Source organism: Eucyclogobius newberryi, unplaced genomic scaffold, assembly GCF_026437365.1.
Source record: "Eucyclogobius newberryi isolate DKJ021-1_F unplaced genomic scaffold, fEucNew1.0.hap1 SCAF_8, whole genome shotgun sequence".
Lineage (NCBI taxonomy): Eukaryota > Metazoa > Chordata > Actinopteri > Gobiiformes > Gobiidae > Eucyclogobius > Eucyclogobius newberryi.
This window is the reverse complement of record NW_027316500.1, coordinates 23,898,651-23,922,001: the sequence shown is the minus strand read 5'-3', so window position 1 is coordinate 23,922,001 and position 23,351 is coordinate 23,898,651. Positions and strand designations below refer to the sequence as shown.

Here is a 23,351-nt window from a genome sequence, read left to right as displayed (position 1 = left end):
CGCCGGCAGACATTATAAAAGAGGTGTGTGGGTAGCGCCGGAGGTGAGGTTTGTGTGATGCTATTAGTCACCAGGGCTCAAAAATGGAGAGCGGTACCTGATAGGGTTGAACAATGTTTCATTTTTTTATTTTTCATTAAGATTTAGTTCCAAAAGTCCAGACCCCAGGACCCACAACCATTTCAGAACATGTTTGTGTAGGTCTAAGCTGTATTTTGAATTTGCAAGTCATTTTAATTGCATCTGTATGAAATTAAGTTTAAAAACAACGTATATTTTACCAAACAGATTTGTCGATTAGCAAAATAATATTTTGTTGCAGCAGTAAATATCTCAGACCAATTACATTTGTTTGATGGATTCCTTGCTTTATATGCCAGTTTGCATGATTGATACACAATTCATGCTTGTATAATACATTTACTAAAATAGATTATGCAAAATTGACTTTCCAGAGCTTTCTACCATGTTTTAGAGTTGTTCCCTCTCAAGAATCACACACGGAGAAGTGTTTTTTGTTTTATTTCTCATGCACTCTGCTGTATTCTCTGATCCGAAGCTTCTGAGAATTCAAAAAGAGGATCTAATTTCCCTTGCCGTATGCAGCATCATATTTTTCCCCATCTTCTTGAAATATTCATTAGTCTTTACATCTCTCCATGTGACAGGCCGTGGATGCGGACCTCTTCTCCAATGTCACGTTCCGGATTAAGACGGAGTCGGCTAAGCAGCTGTTCTCGCTGAACCCCATCACCGGGGAGCTGGCCGTGCTGCAGACTGTGGACTTTGAAAACCTGGCCGCTATGGGCATTGGAGCCTCCTACAGCTTCCAGGTGGAGGCTGTGGACCAGGCCGGGGTGATGCCTCCCGGAGAGGCCACGGTCACGGTTCGGATCACGGTAAGAGCTCCCTGTAATTAGCCCCGCCATTTATCCAGAAACTGTCTACAGAACGGTGCTTCTTCTGCAGCTGATAAAAGTACAATGCAAAAACAAATAACATGTCTACATTAGTTAAATGGCTTGGATTGGTATTGTATTATTATCATTCATCTTTATTAAGGAAACAAACATATGGCCCTTTCCCCAAAGCTCTTAAACATCCGAATAGGTGGTCAAAACATTGATAACTCTAGAGAAGTTCGAGAATGAGACGTTTAAGCAATTGGGCTTTACTGCAAACCGGCTGGAACGACCCCACGTTGAGTAAAGCATGCAGGAGGAGATCAAGCAGCGAAAAGGCAGCTTGTCGATGAAAGCCAGCAGAGGCAAAACGCTGAGGATGAAAGGGGGATGACACTGCTGGCGGTGACCTTAAAAACTGGCAGAGGCAAAAGCCAGAGAACAAAATCTCGTCAAAGACCTGGAAGAACTCAAAAAACCTCCTTGAGCAAGAGACGGAGGGGCCTGAAAGCCGACAGAGGCAAAAGGAAGAAGACGAGAGGGCCATGAACTTAGCTATGCCAAGACTGGAAATGGATTCAAAAGCTGCAGAAGCAAAAGCAGAAGTAAAACGCCAAAGCAGCCCAAAAAGCATGAGGAGCTTCAGAAACTCAGAGAAAGAGAACAGGAGGAGTTTGAGGAGGAAAAGACCACAAGTTTGATGGAGACGGCTGCTATGTTGAAGAAGTGTGAGGAGGAAGAGTGCCCCCTGCAGGTCGAGAGAAGCTGTTTGCTGGAGAAGGAGATTAAGCAAAAAAGGTGAAATAGGAGGCTTCTGTGCACCTAGACTCTCTTGACTATCTCACTTTATTGTAGTGTATTGTAGTGAATTAAAAAGCTTAGCAAAAAAGATACATCATTTTATTTGAATACTGGTACGTTTATTGTTTTTTACATGTTATTTGACGAATATTATAGGCTCTTGGTCTATACTGATGCTGTTATGAAAAGTAGGGATGTCATGATATAAACTTGCAAATATTGTGAGAGGAAACATCACAATTTTACGATTATTCACACCACTGACACCATGAACTGTGAAATCCTGAATTCACTTTGATTCACATTGTCTAGTAGCTCACGGCGGGCTGGTGTAGGCTTGCTTATAGCTTAAAAACACCTGGAGAGGGGTGATCGGGAAGAATGGCTTCCCCGATCTGAACCTGAGCGGTGTTCAGTTATTGGACTTATCTGCTAGCCACGGATTGTCCATAACGAACACCATGTTCAAGCACAAGGGTGTTCATCAGTGCACAAGGCACCAGGACACCCTAGGCCGGAGGTCAATGATCGACTTTGTTGTTGTGTCACCAGACCTCCGGCCGCGTGTCTTGGACACTCGGGTGAAGAGAGGGGCAGAGTTGTCAACCAATCACCACCTGGTGGTGAGTTGGATCCGCTGGCGGAGGAGGAAGCCGGACAGACTTGGCAGACCCAAACGCATTGTGAGGGTCTGTTGGGAACGTCTAGTGGAGCCCTCTGTCAGTAGGGTATTCAACTCGCACCTCCGGGAGAGCTTCTCCCATGTCCCGGGGGAGGCTGGGGACATTGAGTCCGAGTGGACCATGTTCTCCGCCTCCATTGTTGATGCGGCTGCTCGGAGCTGTGGTCGCAAGGTCTCCGGTGCCTGTCGTGGCGGCAACCCCCGAACCCGGTGGTGGACACCGGAAGTTAGGGATGCCGTGAGACTGAAGAAGGAGGCCTATCAGGCCACTCTGGCTTGTAGGTCTCCTGAGGTCATCGGCAGGTATCGGCAGGCCAAGCGAGCCGCAGCTCGTGCTGTCGCAGAGGCAAAAACCCGGGCCTGGGAGGAGTTCGGGGAGGCCATGTAGGACTATCGGTCGGCACCAAAGAAATTCTGGCAAACCGTCCGGCGCCTCGGGAAGGGGAAGCAGTGCCTCACCAACACCGTTGCGTGTGCGGGTGGAGACCTGCTGACCACGACTGGGGATGTTGTTGAATGGTGGAAGGAATACTTTGAGGACCTCCTTAATCCCTTAGTCACGTCTTCCGAAGAGGAAGTAGAGACCGGGGACTCGGAGGCTGGCTCATCCATCACCCAAGCTGAAGTCACTGAGGTTGTTCGCAAACTCCTCGGTGGCAGGGCTCCGGGGGTGGATGAGACCCGCCCTGAGTACCTAAAGTCTCTGGATGTTGTAGGACTGTCTTGGCTGACACGTCTCTGCAAAATCACGTGGCGGTCAGGGACCGTGCCTCTGGACTGGCAGACCGGAGTGGTGGTCCCTCTGTTCAAGAAGGGGGACCGGAGGGTGTGTTCCAACTACAGAGGGATCACACTCCTCAGCCCCCTCGGTAAGGTCCATTCCAAGGTACTGGAGAGGAGAATCCGACCGATAGTCGAACCTTGGATTCAGGAGGAGCAGAGGGGTTTTCGTCCCGGTCGTGGAACACTGGACCAGCTCTATACCCTCCATCGGGTGCGGAGTAGAGCTGCTGCTCCTCCACGTCGAGAGGAGCCAGCTCAGGTGGCTCGGGCATCTGTTCCGGATGCCTCCTGGGCGCCTCCCTCGGGAGGTGTTTCAGGCATGTCCCACCGGGAAGAGGCCCGGGGAAGACCCAGGACACGCTGGAGAGACTATGTCTCTCGGCTGGCCTGGGAACGCCTCGGGATCCCCCCGGAGGAGCTGGAGGAAGTGTCTGGAGAGAAGAAAGTCAGGGAGTCCCTGGTTAGACTGCTGCCCCTGCGACCCGGCCCCGGATAAGTGGTAGAAAATGGTTGGATGAATGGATGGATAGTAGCTCACGATTCTTCTCTTATTCAACCGGTTTTATGAAATCTAACATTCTCAATGATAAAGTAAAATTAATGTGACATAAACAGATAGATGGATAAGCACTTGTTTAGTGATAATTTAGTCTGGGTTAAAGGCGCAATGGACAATTTTTCGGCGATTTGAGAACGCAGGTGGAAGTACACATGCACACTCCCCCGTGCGGACTGATACAACACACACGTGCGTTTGTTTATTAGCGCAACGGATCACATCGCATCTCTCGTCTCCCGTAGATTTCTGTCCACTTCTGCGTCAGCTCGAACAGTCTTTCTCCGTCTTCATTTTGCCCCGTACACTGAGGGAACTATATTATGATAGATCCATGCGCTTAGGCACGCGGAAACGTGGAGACAAACCGCACACGCGGCTGCAGGTGAGCGGTAGGTGCGTTTTATGATTGATACGTGGCAGAACAAATGATTTATCCACGCCACGAGGAAATATGATAACAAATTTGCTGAGAAAAATCATCCATTCCACCTTTAAGTGGTGTAAAGGGTTTGGAGCCACAGTGAAGTGTTGTTGCATGAATCAAATATTTGTATTTTATATTTTATTTAGTTTTATTTTTTAACAGTTTTAATGTTTTGTAAAGTAGTTCAAAAGATTTTCTTTGGTATTGTGGCGTATTTTGTCTCGTTTCCTCCTCACACGGTGGCGCCAATAATGCATATTCTCTGGAACTAGTGGACAACACGTATAGGATTGTAGGTATTTATGTTCATATTTATATTGAGAAGGGCACCATCTGAATCACTAACCTACGACTCATTGACTGACAATTATAACTCCAAAAAGATCAACAAAAAGGGTCTTTCAACCATAATTATATTGTGTGGTTTAATAAACAATGATTGTTACATTTTGTTGAACTTATTTAAAAGAAAAGCTGAAATTGAAAAGTAGTTTGGGGTTAATTCTCTAATAATCTAAGAGAAGCCTCAACTACTTTTAATGCCACTATGCAGGTTTCATTCACAGTTGGATCAGTCTTGTCTGGTGAAAGCAGACGTGGCTCGCTCAGACGTGGATCAGGACCTCCTGGTTAGTTGGGTCCTTAGAGCAGCGTGTGAGGGTCCCACGGGTAGCATTGGTCCTGAGGTGTTTCAGGAGCCATTTTGAGATCTGCTTTCCTTTGTCTCTGGAGCATGAGCCGAATAGTTTGGACCATTTTAACTTAAACCAGCACAATGACATGTAACCATAGCAAAATACTGCAACATTGTGCAACACACATCATTAGCAGCTAATGAGGAAATGTATGTTCTGGCAAATATAACACATTTCAATCACAGTTCTTAAGGCAGTGGTTCTTAACCTTGATTCAATTGAACCCCAGGGGTTCGGCGGAGGTCAAGACACACATTCGACTCATATGATTCGTGTTGACACTCCCCGCTTGGCCTTTTTGTGCTGCAGTTGTCAACTTGTGACTATCGTGATGGTACGTCCTGTGATTTCTTTTAATATTTTAGACTGAATCAAAGCCCACCTTTCTGGGCAAAGTCCAGTTTGCACCTAAAAGGGCCAAAACGACTAAGGAAATCACCCAGAGTCTAACCTGTATCAAAGCCCCTTTTGGGAGAAGACCTGTCACCAGCCTGGCCCCAAAAGGGCCAAAAGGACCAGGCCAGAGTCCCAACAGACTAGCCTGTATCAAAGCCCTCCTTTCTGGGCTAAGACTGGGCAATAGCATGGCCCCAAGAGGGCAAAAAGGACCAGGCCAGAGCCCCCAGAGTCTAGCCTGTATGAAAGCCCTCTTGGCACCAGCCTGGCTCCAAAAGGGCCAAAAGGTCAGCCTCTGGGGCCATTTCCCTTGTCCTATTCTATAACTATTATACTATAATATAATATCATTGCAGCAGTCCTTTTTGAGGATGCTGGACATAAAAATGAAGAATAAGAACAGACTTTGTTGCGAAAATGACTTGAGAGTGGCACTTGCCAAGGTGAAGCATTTCTGAACTGACAGAAGTCACACTGATTTGCAGTAAATATTCATTATTATGTTTTTTGTATGAAAAATGTTGTTTTTTGAACACAGTGAGGTTGATGCAAGGTTCATTTTGTGCACCAGTAAAATATATACCTATGTTTTGAATTAGAAAAAAAATCACACTTTATTTTTCCAATTAAGAAAGGTTCGGTGAATACGCTTATGAACCTGGTGGGGTTCAGTACCTCCATAAAGGTTAAGAACCACTGTCTTAGGGCATATATTTAACACACATGGTTTAGTTGGAGATTGTTTTTTTTTATTTTCCATTTCCACTTTCTGCTTTGTTGGTTGTTCTGAATTATGAAAAGGATAATGTATGTTTAAAGATCTTTTGGGACATATATGTTTTACAGTACAACGGGATGAGTAATGGCAGCAACAGCAGGAGTGGTTGTAGTACCAGGAAACATTTAGACTGTTTTTTACAGAACTATATACCGGTATGTGAATTAACCAAATTAATGGGAATCCCTCGTTTATCGCGGGGGTTACGTTCCAAGAAGAACCCGCGGGAGTCGAAATCCGCAAAGTGGAAACCTTTATTTTTTTACAGTTATTATACAATGAAATACTCCATTAAACATTGAAAGCAAGGAACAAAACCTTTTTACAGGCCCAAGCATTTGTTTAACAAATAAAAGTACTGTATAAACGTTTGTACTCTCACCGGCCTCTCACCGGCCTCTCACCGGCCTCTCACCGGCCTCTCACGCAGCTCACACGCGCGCTCTCACCGGCCTCTCCCGGAGCTCACACGCGCGCTCTCACCGGCGTGTCCCGGAGCTCACACGCGCCGCTCTCACCGGCGTGTCCCGGAGCTCACACGCGCCGCTCTCACCGGCGTGTCCCGGAGCTCACACGCGCCGCTCTCACCGGCGTGTCCCGGAGCTCACACGCGCCGCTCTCACCGGCGTGTCCCGGAGCTCACACGCGCCGCTCTCACCGGCGTGTCCCGGAGCTCACACGCGCCGCTCTCACCGGCGTGTCCCGGAGCTCACACGCGCCGCTCTCACCGGCGTGTCCCGGAGCTCACACACGCACGCTCTCATCAGCCTCGCAAACTTCAATTTGGCAAGCGGTTTTACGTACGTGTACATATTAATCCATAACGTTATTGACACACAGGTAGAGAAGACGCGGAGAGACTGTTTAGCCAATCAGAATGCAGAACACAATGCATGATGAAAATCCGCGAAGCAGCGAGACCACGAAAAGTGAACCGCGATATAGCGAGGGATCACTGTAAACAGGGAATTTACACTTCTGAAGGTCATTGCTTAAAAAGTAGTGATGTACAGATTTGTAATCATTTGAATTTATGGAAATGCACTTTAATGGTTAAACAAAAATAATCATTGCCAGATGTGATCACTACTGTTTGATGAGGAAGACATTTTAGGCATTCAGGGCAACTTATAAGGCATTTAAGGGGATAGACTTGTCATGATTGTCACATGGTGTGTCTCAGGTGCTGTTGTCTTTCAAACACTCGACAAACATAACATAAATCATCAATAAATTAAACGGTGACCTTAAAGAGGAGATGGATGATTAGGACTAACCTGATGTGGTTTAGACACACTGCAATACATTCAAGAGAATCTAGTTTCAAAACACTGAGGAAATACTGTTTTGTATATTTGTGTGAAGTTTCACACAGTTAATGGAAACTCATTGGTGGGAGGGGGCACTTCCTGTATCTATTGAAGACAGTGAGGTGAAGATTCTAAGCAGGGAGAAAAGATGGTTTGGAAGAGGAGTTAAAGAGGCAATCTTTGTTAAAAAAGAGAATCTGTCCTTAAACAGACGTGGAGGTTTAAGATTTAACCTTCTGGTCGTATATGATAGTGTCTTGAAACCCTGGAGCAGGACACGTCCAGGGCATTCTGATCAGGTACTCAGTGAGGAGGGAGCCAAAGCCAGTTTACAATAGGCTGTAGATAGGCCATTACAGGGCTTTTAGTAAACAAAGAGGGTCATTTCAAGTGAAACCAAAAAATCCTTTTATCAGGAGGTCCTGCCAGGAGGGCAGGGCTTACTCACAGTAGGATAAATATCTGAGTTCCGAGACTTGATTGGCAGATTGAGAATGACTCAAAGATGACAAAGATGACAGTGAATGTGCAAAAGTATGATGTGTTATTGGCGATGGCACGTCAGAGAGGCCATTGACACAGATTAGCCGACATGTTTCCTTCAGTTTGCCTCTGGGCATTTGTGCGTGAATGTGTGCGTTCACAAGCTGAAGAGAATACATCAGTTTATACAGCTCCATCGGCATTTGGGCTTAAGCCACGGGAAGAAAGATGATTATTTTGAGGTTGAAAAAAGTCTCTTATCTTTTGGCGGTTCAGTGTAGTCTGCAGCTCCCATAAGTCCAGGTTTAGTCTTGGTTTAGGCCTGATTACTGGTAACAGTGCTGTTTCAGTCCTTGTTTAGTCTTTGTTCAGTTCAGGTGCAGTCCTGGTTCAAAAAAGATTACTGCTTTGACTACTAAACATGTGGGAAGTAAACATCTTAGTTATTTTCAAAGTAAACATCATTGACACTTGCAGAAATGATTGTCCACTGCCGTTGATTGATCACTAATTCTCTGTGTACATATTTTGATATATTTAACCTCAAGACTTTAGGGCCGTTTCTCTGTGATCCCCGGGTATTTTTGGATCATTTCTCATTACTCTGACGGAGCTTAGCATCAGAATCAGATAACTTTAGTCTTCCCGGAAGGGCACTTCACTTTGTAGCTGCAACTTTGGGTAAAAACAATCATTCACAACCAAAATATCACACAAGTGCTGCAACTGTCAGTGTCAGTTCAATAGATGCACACAGAGGGTTCACACTCTCTGCATTACAGTGCAAAAGCTGAAGTGCAGGTGCCAAATAAAAACATAAAACTAGCAGTTTTAATGTTAGTATTGAGAACAGAGCTCAGATTAAACCTGCTCAATGCTCTGGTCCATTGAGTTGGTCCACACTCCACAGCAGCAGAAATTGCACCATCCCGAAAAGATCCTCGGCCTTTGCACAATTGGCCTTTTCTTTTTTAATTATCAGACAGTGGAATCAACTCCCAGAAAGTCTGAAATTGTCTGTAAATATTAATTACGTCACTCCAAACTTGAAAAAGCCCATCCTGCATAATCAACTGTGCCAACATCAGCCAACCTAGATTTTAACTGTATTGTTTAGTCTGTCTGTATTCATTCTGTAACTCTTAATCTAAATCTGGTGCAGATCATCTTTTCTCTTGAAGATTAATGATTTTGTTCATGGTCCCTGACAAATAAAGACTAAACTAATAAAAAAAATAAGAAAAAAGAAAGCTTGATGGCCCTGGTTTGTTCTCCTGTTGGGGGCGAGATGACACCGCCCAGAGGGCATTCAGGATGTTGTCGTGGTGTCCAATAGGCTCCTGGCTTTGCAAAGCATTCGTCTACTCCACAGGGCTTCAGCTGCACACCAGTGATTTCTGAACAGATCTTCACAATGCTGTTCATGCTTTTCTCCCCCTTACTCGATTCTCTGACTCTTTGATCCAAGTTTGTTTCATTTATATATGTGACCTGCATTAATGTGCGACAAAATAATTGTGTGTGCATTGATGCCCAGCCGTATTGTTTACAATAAAGAACCAGTGATATAAAGAATATATATATATATCAGTGTACACAATCTGTAATTCAAAGAATAGAAATGTCTTTAGTGGAAACACAATCTTGGCATTCTCCTGGAGCTCTTTGAGACTGTTTCGTCCTCTGATAAGGACACGCTTTGTTGCACTGTTCCTCCTATTATCCAGGAATGGAAACAGCTGACTTGAAGTGCAGAGTAGACCTATTGGTTCCACGGGATTGTCAGGGGGAATAGAGATGGAACTGATTCCTCTGATTCTATTCTCTTCATAACACCCCTGGGGAGGCGGTGCTTGTTGACCGTGCTTGATATGCCCTTGCTCTGTTTTGCTGTGTCTTTTTCCACAGATGAGTATCAGGTTACATTCACATCATTTGTAGGTTTTTAGTAGTATTATTGCACAATACATAACTTTGTAAATAATGTTGTTTCAAAGATACAATATAGGCTTCAAATTCTACAATAATGCATTTTTTGCATATAAAATCGTCCATGATCATAGCATTTTACATTCTTAAAAATGGTTTGCATATTTGCCTCCGTGCTCTTCCTTGAAACATGAATCCTTGAATGTCTGGCGTGTGTCCGTGTCTAGACAAAACTGTTCACACTTCCTCCTGGAGCGGTGGGAGTGTGAGGAGCAGACTTTGTTGTTCAAAGCAGGAGCACGATCATAGATTTTCTGCTGGGTAACGCTAACCTGTGTTTAGATCAAAGCGGGGCCGTCCTCCACCACTGAGTTTAGAGGACCCATGCTGCTATCCGGGGCACCATCAAAACACTGGAAGTAAAGAGAGATATGTCATCACAAGGGTAGAGTGGAAGTGGAAAAGGCACGCTGTAGACTTAACGCTCTAAAGGTCCAGAGGTTGGGAGAGATGAGTTAAGGCTATTTCACACCAAATCGCTTGTCCGAACTGGTCGGGCAAGTTTTGGCACCCAGCGGTCTGAATAATGTTATTGGGCCAGTTTTTGGAGGATTCCCTTTTTCATCTTTTTTTTAAATGTTCTACACCTTGTTCTTATCAGGGATCACGAGTGACTGGAGCCTTTCCAAGTGACTTTGGGCCTTAGGCGGGTACATCCTGGACAGGGGCCAGCTCGTCGCAGGGTTAACACAGACTCACTGACAACCATTCACTCACATTCATTCACTAGGGGTTTGAGATCCTCTGATGTTGGTCTGACCCAGGAATCAAATCCATAATCTCTAGAGCTCTAACCTCTCTGCCACCGTGCACCCCAGATTCCTTTGTAGAATCTGTCATAAGAGGAGCTTTCTTGTAGTATGTGTACATCCCAAAAGTTCTTTAAAAGGACATTATCTTTTCATAATTCAAAACAATGGTGACACTCACGTCACTGTTGCAGAATAAAGCAAAAGATCTGGATAGAATGTGAACCAACACTTCTAAGTTAAAGGTCCCATATGTCATGCAAAATCAACTTTTTTTAAAATTGATTCTCGCTGTTTTTAGCTAGAGTACAGTCTATATCCTCCTCGTCGGATCTGCAGTAAAAGGGGTGCTCTCACTTTATCACTTTATCCCCCTTCCCCCATCCTCCTCTCCCTTCCCCCCGCCTCCGCGCCGAGGGGGAAAGGAGGAGGAATCTTCGGACTTGTGGGGTGGAACTTACAACAAAGTTACATTTGAGTGCTGGCACTATTGCCACGATAAAGAAGACAATGGAGCGCGAGAGCTGTACATACACCGTCTCCACGCTGAGACTACGTCACGGGGTGGGCGGGGGACACACGCTCTCGCTGAGACTACGTCACGGAGGGGTGGGGGAGGCAGATTGCACTTTGCAAGGGTGGGGGCGAATCTCAAACCAAGCCGTGTGCATTTTCGGGTTTGTGAGAGGGGTCCAAGGTATGGGTGATATTTCATAACTATTAAGTTATGGGTGTTGCACAACACTTATTATTATCAAATATACCCTTAGGGTAGACTACGAAACAGGAAAAAGGGCAAGTGGAATTGTCACTGTAGCCAAAATCTATTTGTTCTGCTGGATGGAAAGGTTTCTCAAAGAAAACATTCCAAAAAGACTATAGTCCACATTTAAACTGACTCCATGTTTCACTCTGGGATCTGTAACTAAACCATATGTGTTAAACAGAGGCCTTAAGAACTGTGTTTGAAATGTGTTATGTATATTTGCCATGTGTATTTCCTCATTACCTGCGAATGATGTGTGTATTAATTCGATTTTTTAAATATTTTTTCATGGTTACATGTCATTTTGCTGGCTTAAATTAAAATTGTACAAATTAGAAACAATAAGATTGATTGAGAGTTAAAGCCAGTCTTTGGGTCACTCCCAATTTAAGCCACACCTCTGAGCCCAGACAAAGACACTGCAAGCCCCTCACACTCGCTCTTACTGCTGGATCTTCAACACCAAGGACTCGTAATCAGTGATCTCCAGGTGCTCCTCCCACCACCCGGGTACTTGGACTCCTATGTCTTTGACTTCTGCATTCAGGCAGTGGCCAAAGCTGCCATTTTCTCATCTAAAGAATGCACAAGTCAGTGGATCTCAAAATGTGCTCCTGAAAATGCCTCAGCACCATGCTGGTGCTGGGACTCTTCAACATTTTTGAATGTTAAACCCTGCACAAAGTTTGGCACGCTGCGAACAGCTCTAAGGACACAAAGATAAATAGGCAATACTTTATTGTCAGATCCATGATCTGAAATTTGTGTTGCATTAAAACAGTGACATAACAACAAAACAAACAGTGACAGAACATGTAGGACATCTAACAAAAACAGAACACAAAACTGTCTTCTCCCATTAAGATATCAATCATGTTTATGTGTATTTTGTGGCTTAAGCTCCTGGTTTAGTTTTAAGATGGACTGATGTATGACTGACCTTATTGAAGCGTGGCACACTGTCCCGATGCCCAGATGGGAACAGCACATATTCGTTATGTAGAACATGGCTGGGGTCAGAAATTAGGCTCTGGGCCAATCAGATAGTGTTGTTATAAAATGAGCTCTCAAACAGTCCGTTCAAGAGTTGTTGTTGTTGTTGTTGTTGTTGTTGTTGTTGTTGTTGGCAGCCAACTGAAAAGGTGCAGTTACCGCCACCTGCTGTAGTTGTACATCTTCAAAGTATGTGTTTTATACTATACCGTAAAAAAGGGTTGACACACAATCTTAGAGCCTATTTCAATCAGGTGTGTCAGTCCAGATTTTGCAGTGACTGGGAGGCAGCTATAGCACACACCACTACAGTACTGCAGCATGCTGAGGATGATGGAGCTGAAGAACAGCAGGAGCACCTGTTGTGTGGACCTGAATGACCTGAGGCGACGGAAGAAATATATTCTCTACAGGAGAAGGAGAAGGCCCTGATCTTCAGCCGTGTCTGGACTTTGTCAGAACTTGGCCTTTCATCGGACACTTAAGACTGATCAAACTGCAGAGTCTGGCATTAAAAGTAGTTGATGTTAATGAATTATTTGAGAATTAATAAAAAACGTACTTTTCAACACCAGCGATTCTTATAACTAAGTTGAGCCCGATAGCCTGTGTAACCAAATTTGAAATTAATTGCTTTGATATTTTTGTTCATAAAACCACACATAATCAGGTTTTTCTGTTGCATATTGATTCAATTCCTCATTAGACTAATTTCCTCATGAATATGAGTCTGATTGTAATAAAACACACAGCGTTTTGAAGCTTAAAATGTTCAAAAAAATGATGTGTCCCTGCAACGTGCTTCCACCGACGTCTTCTTCTACAGTGTGTCAAACGCTTGCACTTCCTGCTAGATTGCCCCCGGTGGCCATTAGCCAGTAAAAATCTATGAATTAGCCGCACCGTTGTAATGACCGCAGGGTTCAAAGCGTGGACAAAAAGTAGCGGCTTAAAGTCCGAAAAGCACGGTAGATTATTGTTGGACAAAGTTCACATGGTGCTCTTTATTTAAAAAAAAAATACATTAATTACCTACAACCTGCTACACAAGTGGTGTCCACAATGTAATAGCTAGTCCCAGAAAATATGCATAACAAAATAAATAAGACTAATATATTACACTCTTGTTGGCCCCATGCCCCATTCACAAAAGTTCACATGTATTGCTCACTTATCAAATGCATTCATGGCATTGTTTTTATTTTTTTTCATATTTGTTTCAGGCCAGAGTGAGTTAGGTACAACTAACAACATGCTGCGACATGTGGTGATGGTCGTGGATGAATGGCACAAGAATGTCTCTTGTCACTCTATCTTTCAATGAAATGCACTTGTGGTGGTTGTCCACATAGAACAGTCAAAGTCGGTGCGACTGAGTACAGACATCAGTCATATGCTGCATTGTCCGTCTGGATCGGCATGTTTATGAAGGCATCATATGTCTTATCTTCACACATTTCACAAAATGTGAATGGACCATAAAATGAACCCCAAAAGGGCAGAAATATAATTTTATATTCTTCGGAGATAACACTAAACTTTCCTGTCCCTCTTTGAGGTCATTTTTAGTAGATTCAGTTGCACGATATACTGATTATACTCTTAATGTTGCATATCTCAAAAACAGTAAGAGTATTATGCACACACAGATTCTCCAGACCCCCTGCACTGTTTGGAGTAACTGTTTAGTTAATCTGGGTATGAGTATATGATACTTTTCAGTTTTCAGACACTGAGATTGTATGAATTATAATATTATCACCTTATGCTTTCTGAAATACAGTACATAGTTATTTTTTATTTGTACTTGAAGTAAAAAAACAAAACAAAAATCTTACATTCTCTTCTGCCCAGATGCCACTGCTACTTTCACTTCTGTGCAATTGTGTCTCCTACAGTGTGTACATTATTGACAAGGCCGAGGTTATTAAAAGCGCTGCTTGTCCTGAGCGCTGAATCACTGGTCACACAAAGCCCATGTATCTGCAGCAGAAGCTTTGATGTTGCAGTGTGTCGATGAGATAAGAAGCACACGTGAACTGTGTTTGAGCTGCAGCCCGAGGCCAGCCCTGCAATGATAATTAGCTCTCAGTGCAGCGCATCAGTGGATGCTGCTGGAACTAAACTCGCTACATTGCAACAAAATCAATGTACGTTAGCCTAAATATCTCAAATGACTCTGAACAATTAGAGATACATTTAGTTCAAGACCCATTATGTTTGCTAATAGTGTTTACTTTTCTGAGAATGTAATGGATTTTTTAACAAGATCTGTACAATTTGGATGCTTCACAGGAACACTGCAGCAAATTAAGCTGTGTACATGACTTTTAGAGGATTATTGAAATGTAATGAATGGGCTCAAATAGGAGGGGCAAGGCGTATAATGCATGATCATTCCTCTTAATGCTGTAGCGTGCGGTGACTTTTATGAATGGGTAAGCAGACTTGGGGTGTTCATATTTAGTGAATAACCTTTTGCACACAAAAGTGAGTTTCGCTCCACAGTCTCTCGCATGAAGGGTGAACGCTTATCCTATTGCGCTGAACTCTCATACCAGTTTAAGTAGTAAATAGTCTCACATCACCGATCAATTCAGTTTGTTTTTATTTGTTGAAACTTAGCGTTGCTTCACTTCTTCTCTGCACATTCACAGTTATGCACAACCTGTAACCATCCAAGCTTCCCACATAGGTTTCTTCAGCTTGGTTTGAAGCTGTGTGGTCTTCAGAGCGCATGTGCAGACCTCTAAAAGAAGCTGCTGTCCGCTTTGGTTCTAAAAGCTCACGTTAGAGAGCAGCGCATTAATGGGCCTTTGAAGCAGTACTGCTCAGTACTGCTCAGTACTGCTCAGTACTGCTCAGTACTGCTTGTAGAGGCCACTAAAAGATTAGGTTATTTTTCATTTTTTTAAACATGACTTCCAATCAGGCCTCAGCAGCAGAAGGGAGGGGAAAACAGGCTTATTTGGATATATTTCGGAACAATTTAAATATAGTTCTGACACACAGTCATTTCAGATTTTATTGGTCAATCACTGCTTGGTGATTGACCAATACAATCTTGACTTGCCCGGTTCTGTTCATAATTTTTATGGACAGAATTTCTAGGCGCAGTCAGGGGTCGGAGGGTGTCCGGTTTGGGGACCACAGGATCTCATCTCTGCTGTTTGCAGACGATGTTGTCCTGATGGCTCCATCAAACCCGGACCTGCAACATGCACTGGGACGGTTTGCAGCTGAGTGTGAAGCGGCTGGGATGAGAATCAGCACCTCCAAATCCGAGGCCATGGTTCTCGACCGGAAAAAGGTGGCTTGCCCTCTCCAGGTGGGTGGGGTGTCCTTGCCCCAAGTGGAGGAGTTCAAGTATCTCGGGGTCTTGTTCACGAGTGAGGGAAGGATGGAGCGTGAGATCGACAGGCGGATCGGTGCAGCGGCTGCAGTGATGCAGTCGCTGCATCGGACCGTTGTGGTAAAGAGGGAGCTGAGCCGAAAGGCAAAGCTCTCTATTTACCGGTCGGTCTACGTTCCTACCCTCACCTATGGTCATGAGCTTTGGGTAGTGACCGAAAGAACAAGATCGCGGATACAAGCGGTCGAAATGAGTTTCCTCCGCCGTGTGGCTGGGCGCTCCCTTAGAGATAAGGTGAGGAGCTCGGCCACACGGGGGGAGCTCGGAGTAGAGCCGCTGCTCCTCCACGTCGAGAGGAGCCAGCTGAGGTGGCTCGGGCATCTGTTCCGGATGCCTCCTGGGCGCCTCCCTCGGGAGGTGTTTCAGGCATGTCCCACCGGGAAGAGGCCCCGGGGAAGACCCAGGACACGCTGGAGAGACTATGTCTCTCGGCTGGCCTGGGAACGCCTCGGGATCCCCCCGGAGGAGTTAGAGGAAGTGTCTGGGGAGAAGGAAGTCTGGGAGTCCCTGCTCAGACTGCTGCCCCCGCGACCCGGCCCCGGATAAAGCGGCAGAAGATGGATGGATGGATGGAATCACTGCTTGCCTTGACTGCCCTGACCACACGCCACTTTCTTAATGCCATAGGTATAGCTCTTCACTCCTATAACATTGATTACATTAAATGAATGTGATGCTAACCCACGGTGGCAAAGGCGGCAAAACTCTTGCCTCCCAAGAAGGAGATCATGGGTTCGATTCCCGGACCAGACCAACATCACATGATCTCTCTGGGTGGAGTCTGCATGTTCTCCCCGTGTTACCGTGGGTTCTCTCCAGGTTCTCTGGCTCCTCCCACCGTCCAAACACATGCATGTGTTGGGCAAAATTGGTGACAGCATTCTAAATTGGCCCTAGTGAATGAATGTCTCTGTGTTGGTCCTGTCCAGGATGTACCCCGCCTAAGGCCCGAAGTCACTGGGATAGGCTCCAGTCACCCGCGAAAGGGAACAAGCGGTACAAAATGGATGGATGAATGTGATGCTAATTGCCACCAAATTAGATTTGAGATGCACCGCTTGACTCTAAACGCTTGAAGTTTACTTTGTGAACGTTGCTTGCCCCACATTGATTTTATTAAATGTAATGTACACAGACTAATTCAAATAATTTGGTTGTCAGGTTTACCAGGTTTAGAGGAATCTTTTGGAAGCCGATGGACATAAGTTACAAAACACGAAAAGTATCATGAACAATTTGACACTGTGAAAGTAAGCAAGCTAAGAAAAAAAAATACAAATTAAAAGTGCTAAAAGTGCCACCCAGTGTTAGAGGTGCATTGGTAAACATTATAGACCAGTGTTTGTCAAACTGTGGTGCAGGTACTACTTCTCACACTGGCTCATTCTGGAGGTACGTGGATTTCTCTGCCAAATGAAAACATCCTCAATTCTGTCCTCTTTTGGTTAGTTCTTGTGTACAACAACTACTGCAGCAGACATAAAGTCCCAGTTTGGTTCAGCTTTAGTTTAGACCTGATATAGTGCTATCATTGACCTGTATTGGATCTGGTGGTACTCGAGAGGCCGAATATCTTCTTGGTGTCAGAGACGACATCAAAATTGTGACCAAACCGACATTACATTTGGAATGAATCCTGGACTAGACCAGGAGCAAATGAAGACTAGAACAGGATCAAGCCAAGTCTATATCTGAACTAAATTTGACAAAACCAGGACCCAACATGGCCAAGAGTGAACTCACCCTAAATTACACTAATGCTGTAATGTGGTATTTAATATCCCTAAATACACAAAAATATATGTACAATGCATTAATTCTGTTGGATTAGATAGACTACTGTCTGCAGTGAAAATATTTAAAACTGTGTGCTTTTAGAATCAAAAAGTGAACAGTCAGACAGATTTGCTTCAGCAGTAATTTTCATTGTAACAGGCCACACAATTGTGGCTATAGCATTAACGGAAATCAAACAAAGCGCTGGCTGCAAAATGTGCTACAGTCCAATATTACTCTGTAAGTAAGTGAGCGGCATCACATAAATCATAGGAAGTTGAATTCATAAATACGTTTGACCCTCTCAATGCCAAATTGTATCTGTAAAGCACTAAGATTACACTCTCTGTCCCTGCACTGTGCCGAATGTAATGTGTTTTGTCTGGCTGTGTTTTAGGACGTGAATGACTTCGCTCCCGTCTTCAGGCGAGACCTGTACGAAGGACTAGTCGCTCCAAACGCCGAGAAAGGCACTCTCATCACCTCAGTGTTTGCAGAGGACCAGGATCCACCCGTGAGTAATTACACAAACACTGAACTCTCAACACATGCAACGCACAAAACACATTCAAGCTTTATGGATATTGACCTCAACACATTTTGGCCATAGAGTACTTTAGCAAAGAAGACTTAAGTGCCTCAAATGAGGAACAAAAAGAAACAGTTTATCGTGAAGCTTTAACAGTTTTAAAATAGGAATAATGCTCAAAACATTAGCATTCTACACATTACATTGTCGTTATTGTCAATGAATGTGTCACAGAACATTATGTGAAATAAGCATCCATTGACTGACTTTGAATTGAAAGTATACAACTTAGTGTGGTGGTAAGATTATATAATTGGTGTACATCTATATACACAGTTGTAAAAGGTAATAATACTGAAGTAAAATGAATACTGAGTAACTACATGTAATTTCTGATTTCTAGGTCATTTAAACAGTTGGACAAAGCATAAAATGGTGTGAAAATGCACAATATTGTCAACATAAAGCTTTTGTCACACTAACCAAAACAAATAACATTCACCATTTTATTAGTATTTTTACATTTAAAAAAAGAAAAAAAGTAGTTACCTCAAAACCACCATAAAACACTAAACTGTAGAAAATAGCTGGGTCTTTGGGTTAAAAAGTCCCATGTTACATTGCCATTTTTAATTTTTGCTTTTATTCAACACTCTTTGACCAGATTCAAATACAGAGAATGGCTAAAACCCTGTGCACCCAAAGCTGATGTGTTCCTAGGATGAGAGCCAGCTAAAAGCACCCTTTAAATGTCCCTGAATGCGTGACTGGTCATCCATTAGTTCTGAAGATGTTTGGAGTCCAGGCCGCCCTCATTAGCCCTGCGCTTCTGTGTGTTTTTACCAAGCACCAGCTGCACTAATTGTACATATTCCTTTTAAGCATCAGGCCCATGATTCAAGGGCTGGTTGCCTCACGCATTTTGCAACCCAGATATTGCTCTTCCATTTCTAACTTGGAGAAAGCGGTTTGTTATAAGAGGAAACGGGCAGAAAGAAAGGCTGTTTGAAAAGAAAAAAAGGAAAAGACGGCACAACTTGTGACAGTGAGAAGTGAAAGTGCATCAGTTTAGTCCAATTACAGTACGTCCACATGACTGCTGTTTGAAATGGTTTGACAGTATTCTGTATAACCTACACCATATAAACAATTATAATTCAAAGTTAGGACTGTAAAGTAAACATGTTTATTTTTTATTTTGATTTGCAGTGCGAAACTATATCTTGTCATTTGTAATTTGTGTTGGCAGTTGATGAATGTTTTAGTAGAAATGTAATAGAAGTGACATACAGTTCATAGACCGATTAGGTTAATTAAGTCACATTTTAATAAGTCACTTGGTGTTACTGTGACATCTCTGGTCAGATAATGGAGTGTGAAAAGGGCAAGGCAAGTTTATTTGTAGAGCACAATTCGTACACAAGGTAATTCAAAGTGCTTCACAAAATGTGAATGTTTTCAGACAAAAAAGAGAAGAGTATTTCAGTCATATGCACAGCTAAACAAAACTGTTTTTAGCTTAGATTTGAACATTGCCAGAGTAGAGGCCTGTCTCACATCTTCAGGAAAACTGTTCCAGATTTTAGCTGCATAAAACTGAATGGATTCCCCATGTTTAGTCCTGACTCTGCAGGAGGCCGGTCCCTGAGGTCCTCAGAATGTTTTAAAGTCTCTTCTCTGAGCCACAGGGGGCAGTGGAGAGACCTGAGAACAGGACTAATGTGATGGTACTTCCTGGTTCTAGTCAGGACCCGAGCAGCAGCGTTCTGGATGTACTGCAGCTGTTTTACAGCTCGTTTGGAGAGGCCAGTGAGCAGGCCGTTACAGTAGTCTAATCTACTGGAGACAAACGCATGGATAAGTCTCTCCAAATCTGATTTAGACACTATACTTTTGATTGGCAATGTTTTCTAGATGGTAAACATCTGCTGATGTTATTAAGTTGCTCTTTGAAAAAGAGACAACTAAAACATGCAAGTGACAAGCAGAATAACAACAGCTCTTGTCCGCCATCTCCGACGACAGCAAGCGGGAGAACCAAATCATGGATCGGGACTCTAAGGTTATGCAGTATTGGCACGGAGAAAAACAAATACCATCATTTGATTAGGGCGGCCTTCGAGATACAGTAATGGGCCCACCAGACTCAGAATCGAGATGATGGGGCATAACAACTGTCTCATATCTTGGTTATAGTTCTGACGAAGTCGGACTGCACGTAGGAAGACAGCACCAAAATCTGCTTGGATCAGTTGACAGGACATACACTAATATAGGTCTTGGTATAAGAATCCTAAACTTATAAAATGACATACAGTTAAAGTTACTAAGTGATCATTAATTTCAATTGTGAAAGCTATTCTAAAAGCTGTCAACTGTTGCTGTCACTAAGGGCTTACAGTTTCCTCCTACTGCCACAAGGATCACAGTTTCAAAGAGAAAACAAGGTTAGCAAACTTGTTGTTGCCCCCAAAGGATGAAAGATTCTGTCAAGGAAATCAAATTGAGACAAAATAAGCTAACACGCACATCAAGAATAACAATGCAATAATAGTCACTGTGGAATCGTTTGTTTTACTGTCACTTGGGGGTTTAATTTGAACATCAAGAAAATTAAAAAGTCCAAAATAAAACACTGCAGTAGGTTTATATTCAGAAACCAGCCACAGCTAACTGGTATAAGCATGAATAGTTCTAGAAACATCCTGAAAATGTATTCCTCAGAAAGAGCAGGGACCCCGGGAGCATGTGTACTCGGTATTGACAGCAGTACACATTTGAATATTTCATGGGGCTTCATCGGTTGCTTTCCTCTTTCCCCTTTCCCTTTTAAAAAACGGTTGTTTCCTTAAAGATAAGACTCTACAATTATTCATGCGGAAAAAGTAGCTGATGTAGAACTAACTTTGTGCTTGTCGTCTCCTTGTTTTCAAAGACTCCTCTCTTGTAGGATTGGGCGGAGGTGCTTTGATGCTTTTGTGGGTGGCTTCCTGCTGCTGTTCAGATTGCAGGGCTGGGTGCAGGAGCAGATATTCTCCATGTCACAGAGAAAGAAGAAAAGGCCTGGCTCTTTGGCTTTTGGCTGCGGGTGGTGCAGCAATGACCTCCAACATGGACCGAGTGCATTTCGGAGTGGGAATGCAGTATTGACTTTGGCTGTAGGGAGATGTTTCTTCAGAGAAAGAAAAGTTTTCTAAATTTAAAGTTTGGTGCGGTCTTCCATCTACCACCAAGAAACAACTATTAAGTGGAACAATATGAGCGTTTGGCAAGAATTCTCCCACTCTGCTATTGTTTGATGAATCAGGTTGTTAAACTAAGTTTTACAGTTGTTGTAAGTTTTTGAGATCTTAGAAATAGTCTTATATTTATTTGTTGTGTCGTAAGAAAAGTTGTTCATAAGTATTACATCATTGAGTGCATTTCTTTTACCTGATGTATCTATTTTGTTATTTTAGTATTTATTATAGAATTGTATTTGTCATATCACAGGACATCAAAAAGGCACACATTCAATGTTTTTTCCAGAAAAGTAATATTTTTCAAAAATAAGAATCGAATAATTATTTCTTGGCTTAAATACATATAAACGGTCTCTGACACAAGTAACTCTACACAGGACACCACATTTTAGTGTTTCTGCTTCAGTTACCAAAAGCATCTTCATTCTAAAACTTATAGAAGTAATTTTTGTGCATTGTTAAGTTTTGGAGGAAGAAAAGTTTAAAAGGTAATTCAAGTGATAATGAAAAAAAGGACAGCTGAGGCTTGTTATGAAGTACATTTTCAATATAGCAGGATAAAAGTGCCCCACAATACAATCAAAATAATAATACATAAAGTAAAGTGACCTATTGGAAAATCGAACAAGTACATTCTCCAAAATGTGTGGACAACGTTGCACTAACTAGACCCTTAGGACATTGTTTTATTCTGAAAATAGTTTTAAAACATTTAAAAGATCTAAAAAACATTACAACAGAAAATACAGTACATGAAACCAAAATACAGATATATCCACCGTGAAATAATAAAAGTGCCTTTGACGGGTTAGACGACTCATTGAACTAAAATGCAGTTAAGAAAAAGAAAAAAGTTATAAAAATAGCTATTTTTTTTAGGTTTATAATTTCACTTCCTGTTTGCAATTGATGATATCAATTCATGTTTAGAGAATCCAAAAAAGTTGTTTCTTTGTGTTTCTTAAACTCTGCATAAACTTTAACTAGAATGAGTGTGATGTCACTTCCTGTCATTTTACCGATTTTTCAACGTTTTCTCCACACCTACTGGACTGGTGTAAAACTATATATATATATATATTTATATTACAACAGGTATAAATACACCAAATAAAGTCAAAATTTGAAAATCGTAAAAACATGTCATACGCCCTTTATACGTTTTTTCAGTATTGTTGAATTAGTGTTTAGTAACAGACCTCGGATTACACTTTCCTGCCTCGTGCACCCTTTTTAGCTCAACCTCTGCTTACAATCGCCCAAACACAAATATTATCCAACTGCATCCACATCTTTTATCCACGTAAATGTTGGCGTTTATTCATATATTTTGACATTTGCAAGCTGCCAAGTGCTTTGACGGACAGTGATATTAGATGAGAAAGCAGAAGCGGTCTTAACCCAGTCTCTTATTGACCTGAATTTGTGAGCTCCACGCATTTTATTGACAGGGCGAAGTCTCAAACACCTCAGATAGGAAGGAAATGGCTTTGTCTATAGAGCCTGCCATACATACACACACACACACACACACACACATACACACATACACACACACACACACACATACACACACACATACACACATACACACACACACACACACATACACACACACATACACACACACATACACACACACATACACACACACATACACACATACACACACACACACACACACACACACACATACACACACACACACACGCACACACACAAGAACACGAATGAAAGAAGTTATTTTGAGCCGGCTGTGGTAGAATTATATGACAAATATCGGTGCGGCGTATTTGTGTGGTAAAAAATACTTCCCACGCCGAGCGGTGTTGAAATAAGAGATGAGTCTGTGAGGAGGCAAATCCGATCATTACCTTTTGACTCTCTAGAACATCAATATGAAAGTCTGAAGATGACTGCACATCACCCTGGAGACTGGCTCTGATTTTACACTGCATTCGCTTCAAGGGACTGTGATTAAACCGATTGAGTTGGTGAAAGAAATGTATTTTGAGAGATTTCTTTTCTCAAATTATAAACCTGTGCTGAAGTTGTGCTGGCAGACATAGTGGGTAAGCACTT

The 23,351-nt window shown here is 42.9% G+C and overlaps 1 protein-coding gene across 1 annotated transcript in view; it reads left to right on the top strand.

Annotated features, from left to right (window-relative positions):
• The window catches only part of LOC140351528 (protocadherin-15-like), a 315,578-nt gene that overhangs the window by 187,250 nt on the left and 104,977 nt on the right, over positions 1 to 23,351 (top strand). Inside the window, exons 21-22 of the mRNA XM_072437379.1 lie at positions 669 to 899; positions 17,896 to 18,012. Of these exons, the coding sequence (XP_072293480.1) occupies positions 669 to 899; positions 17,896 to 18,012 (348 nt within the window). The remainder of the gene's footprint in view (positions 1 to 668; positions 900 to 17,895; positions 18,013 to 23,351) is intronic.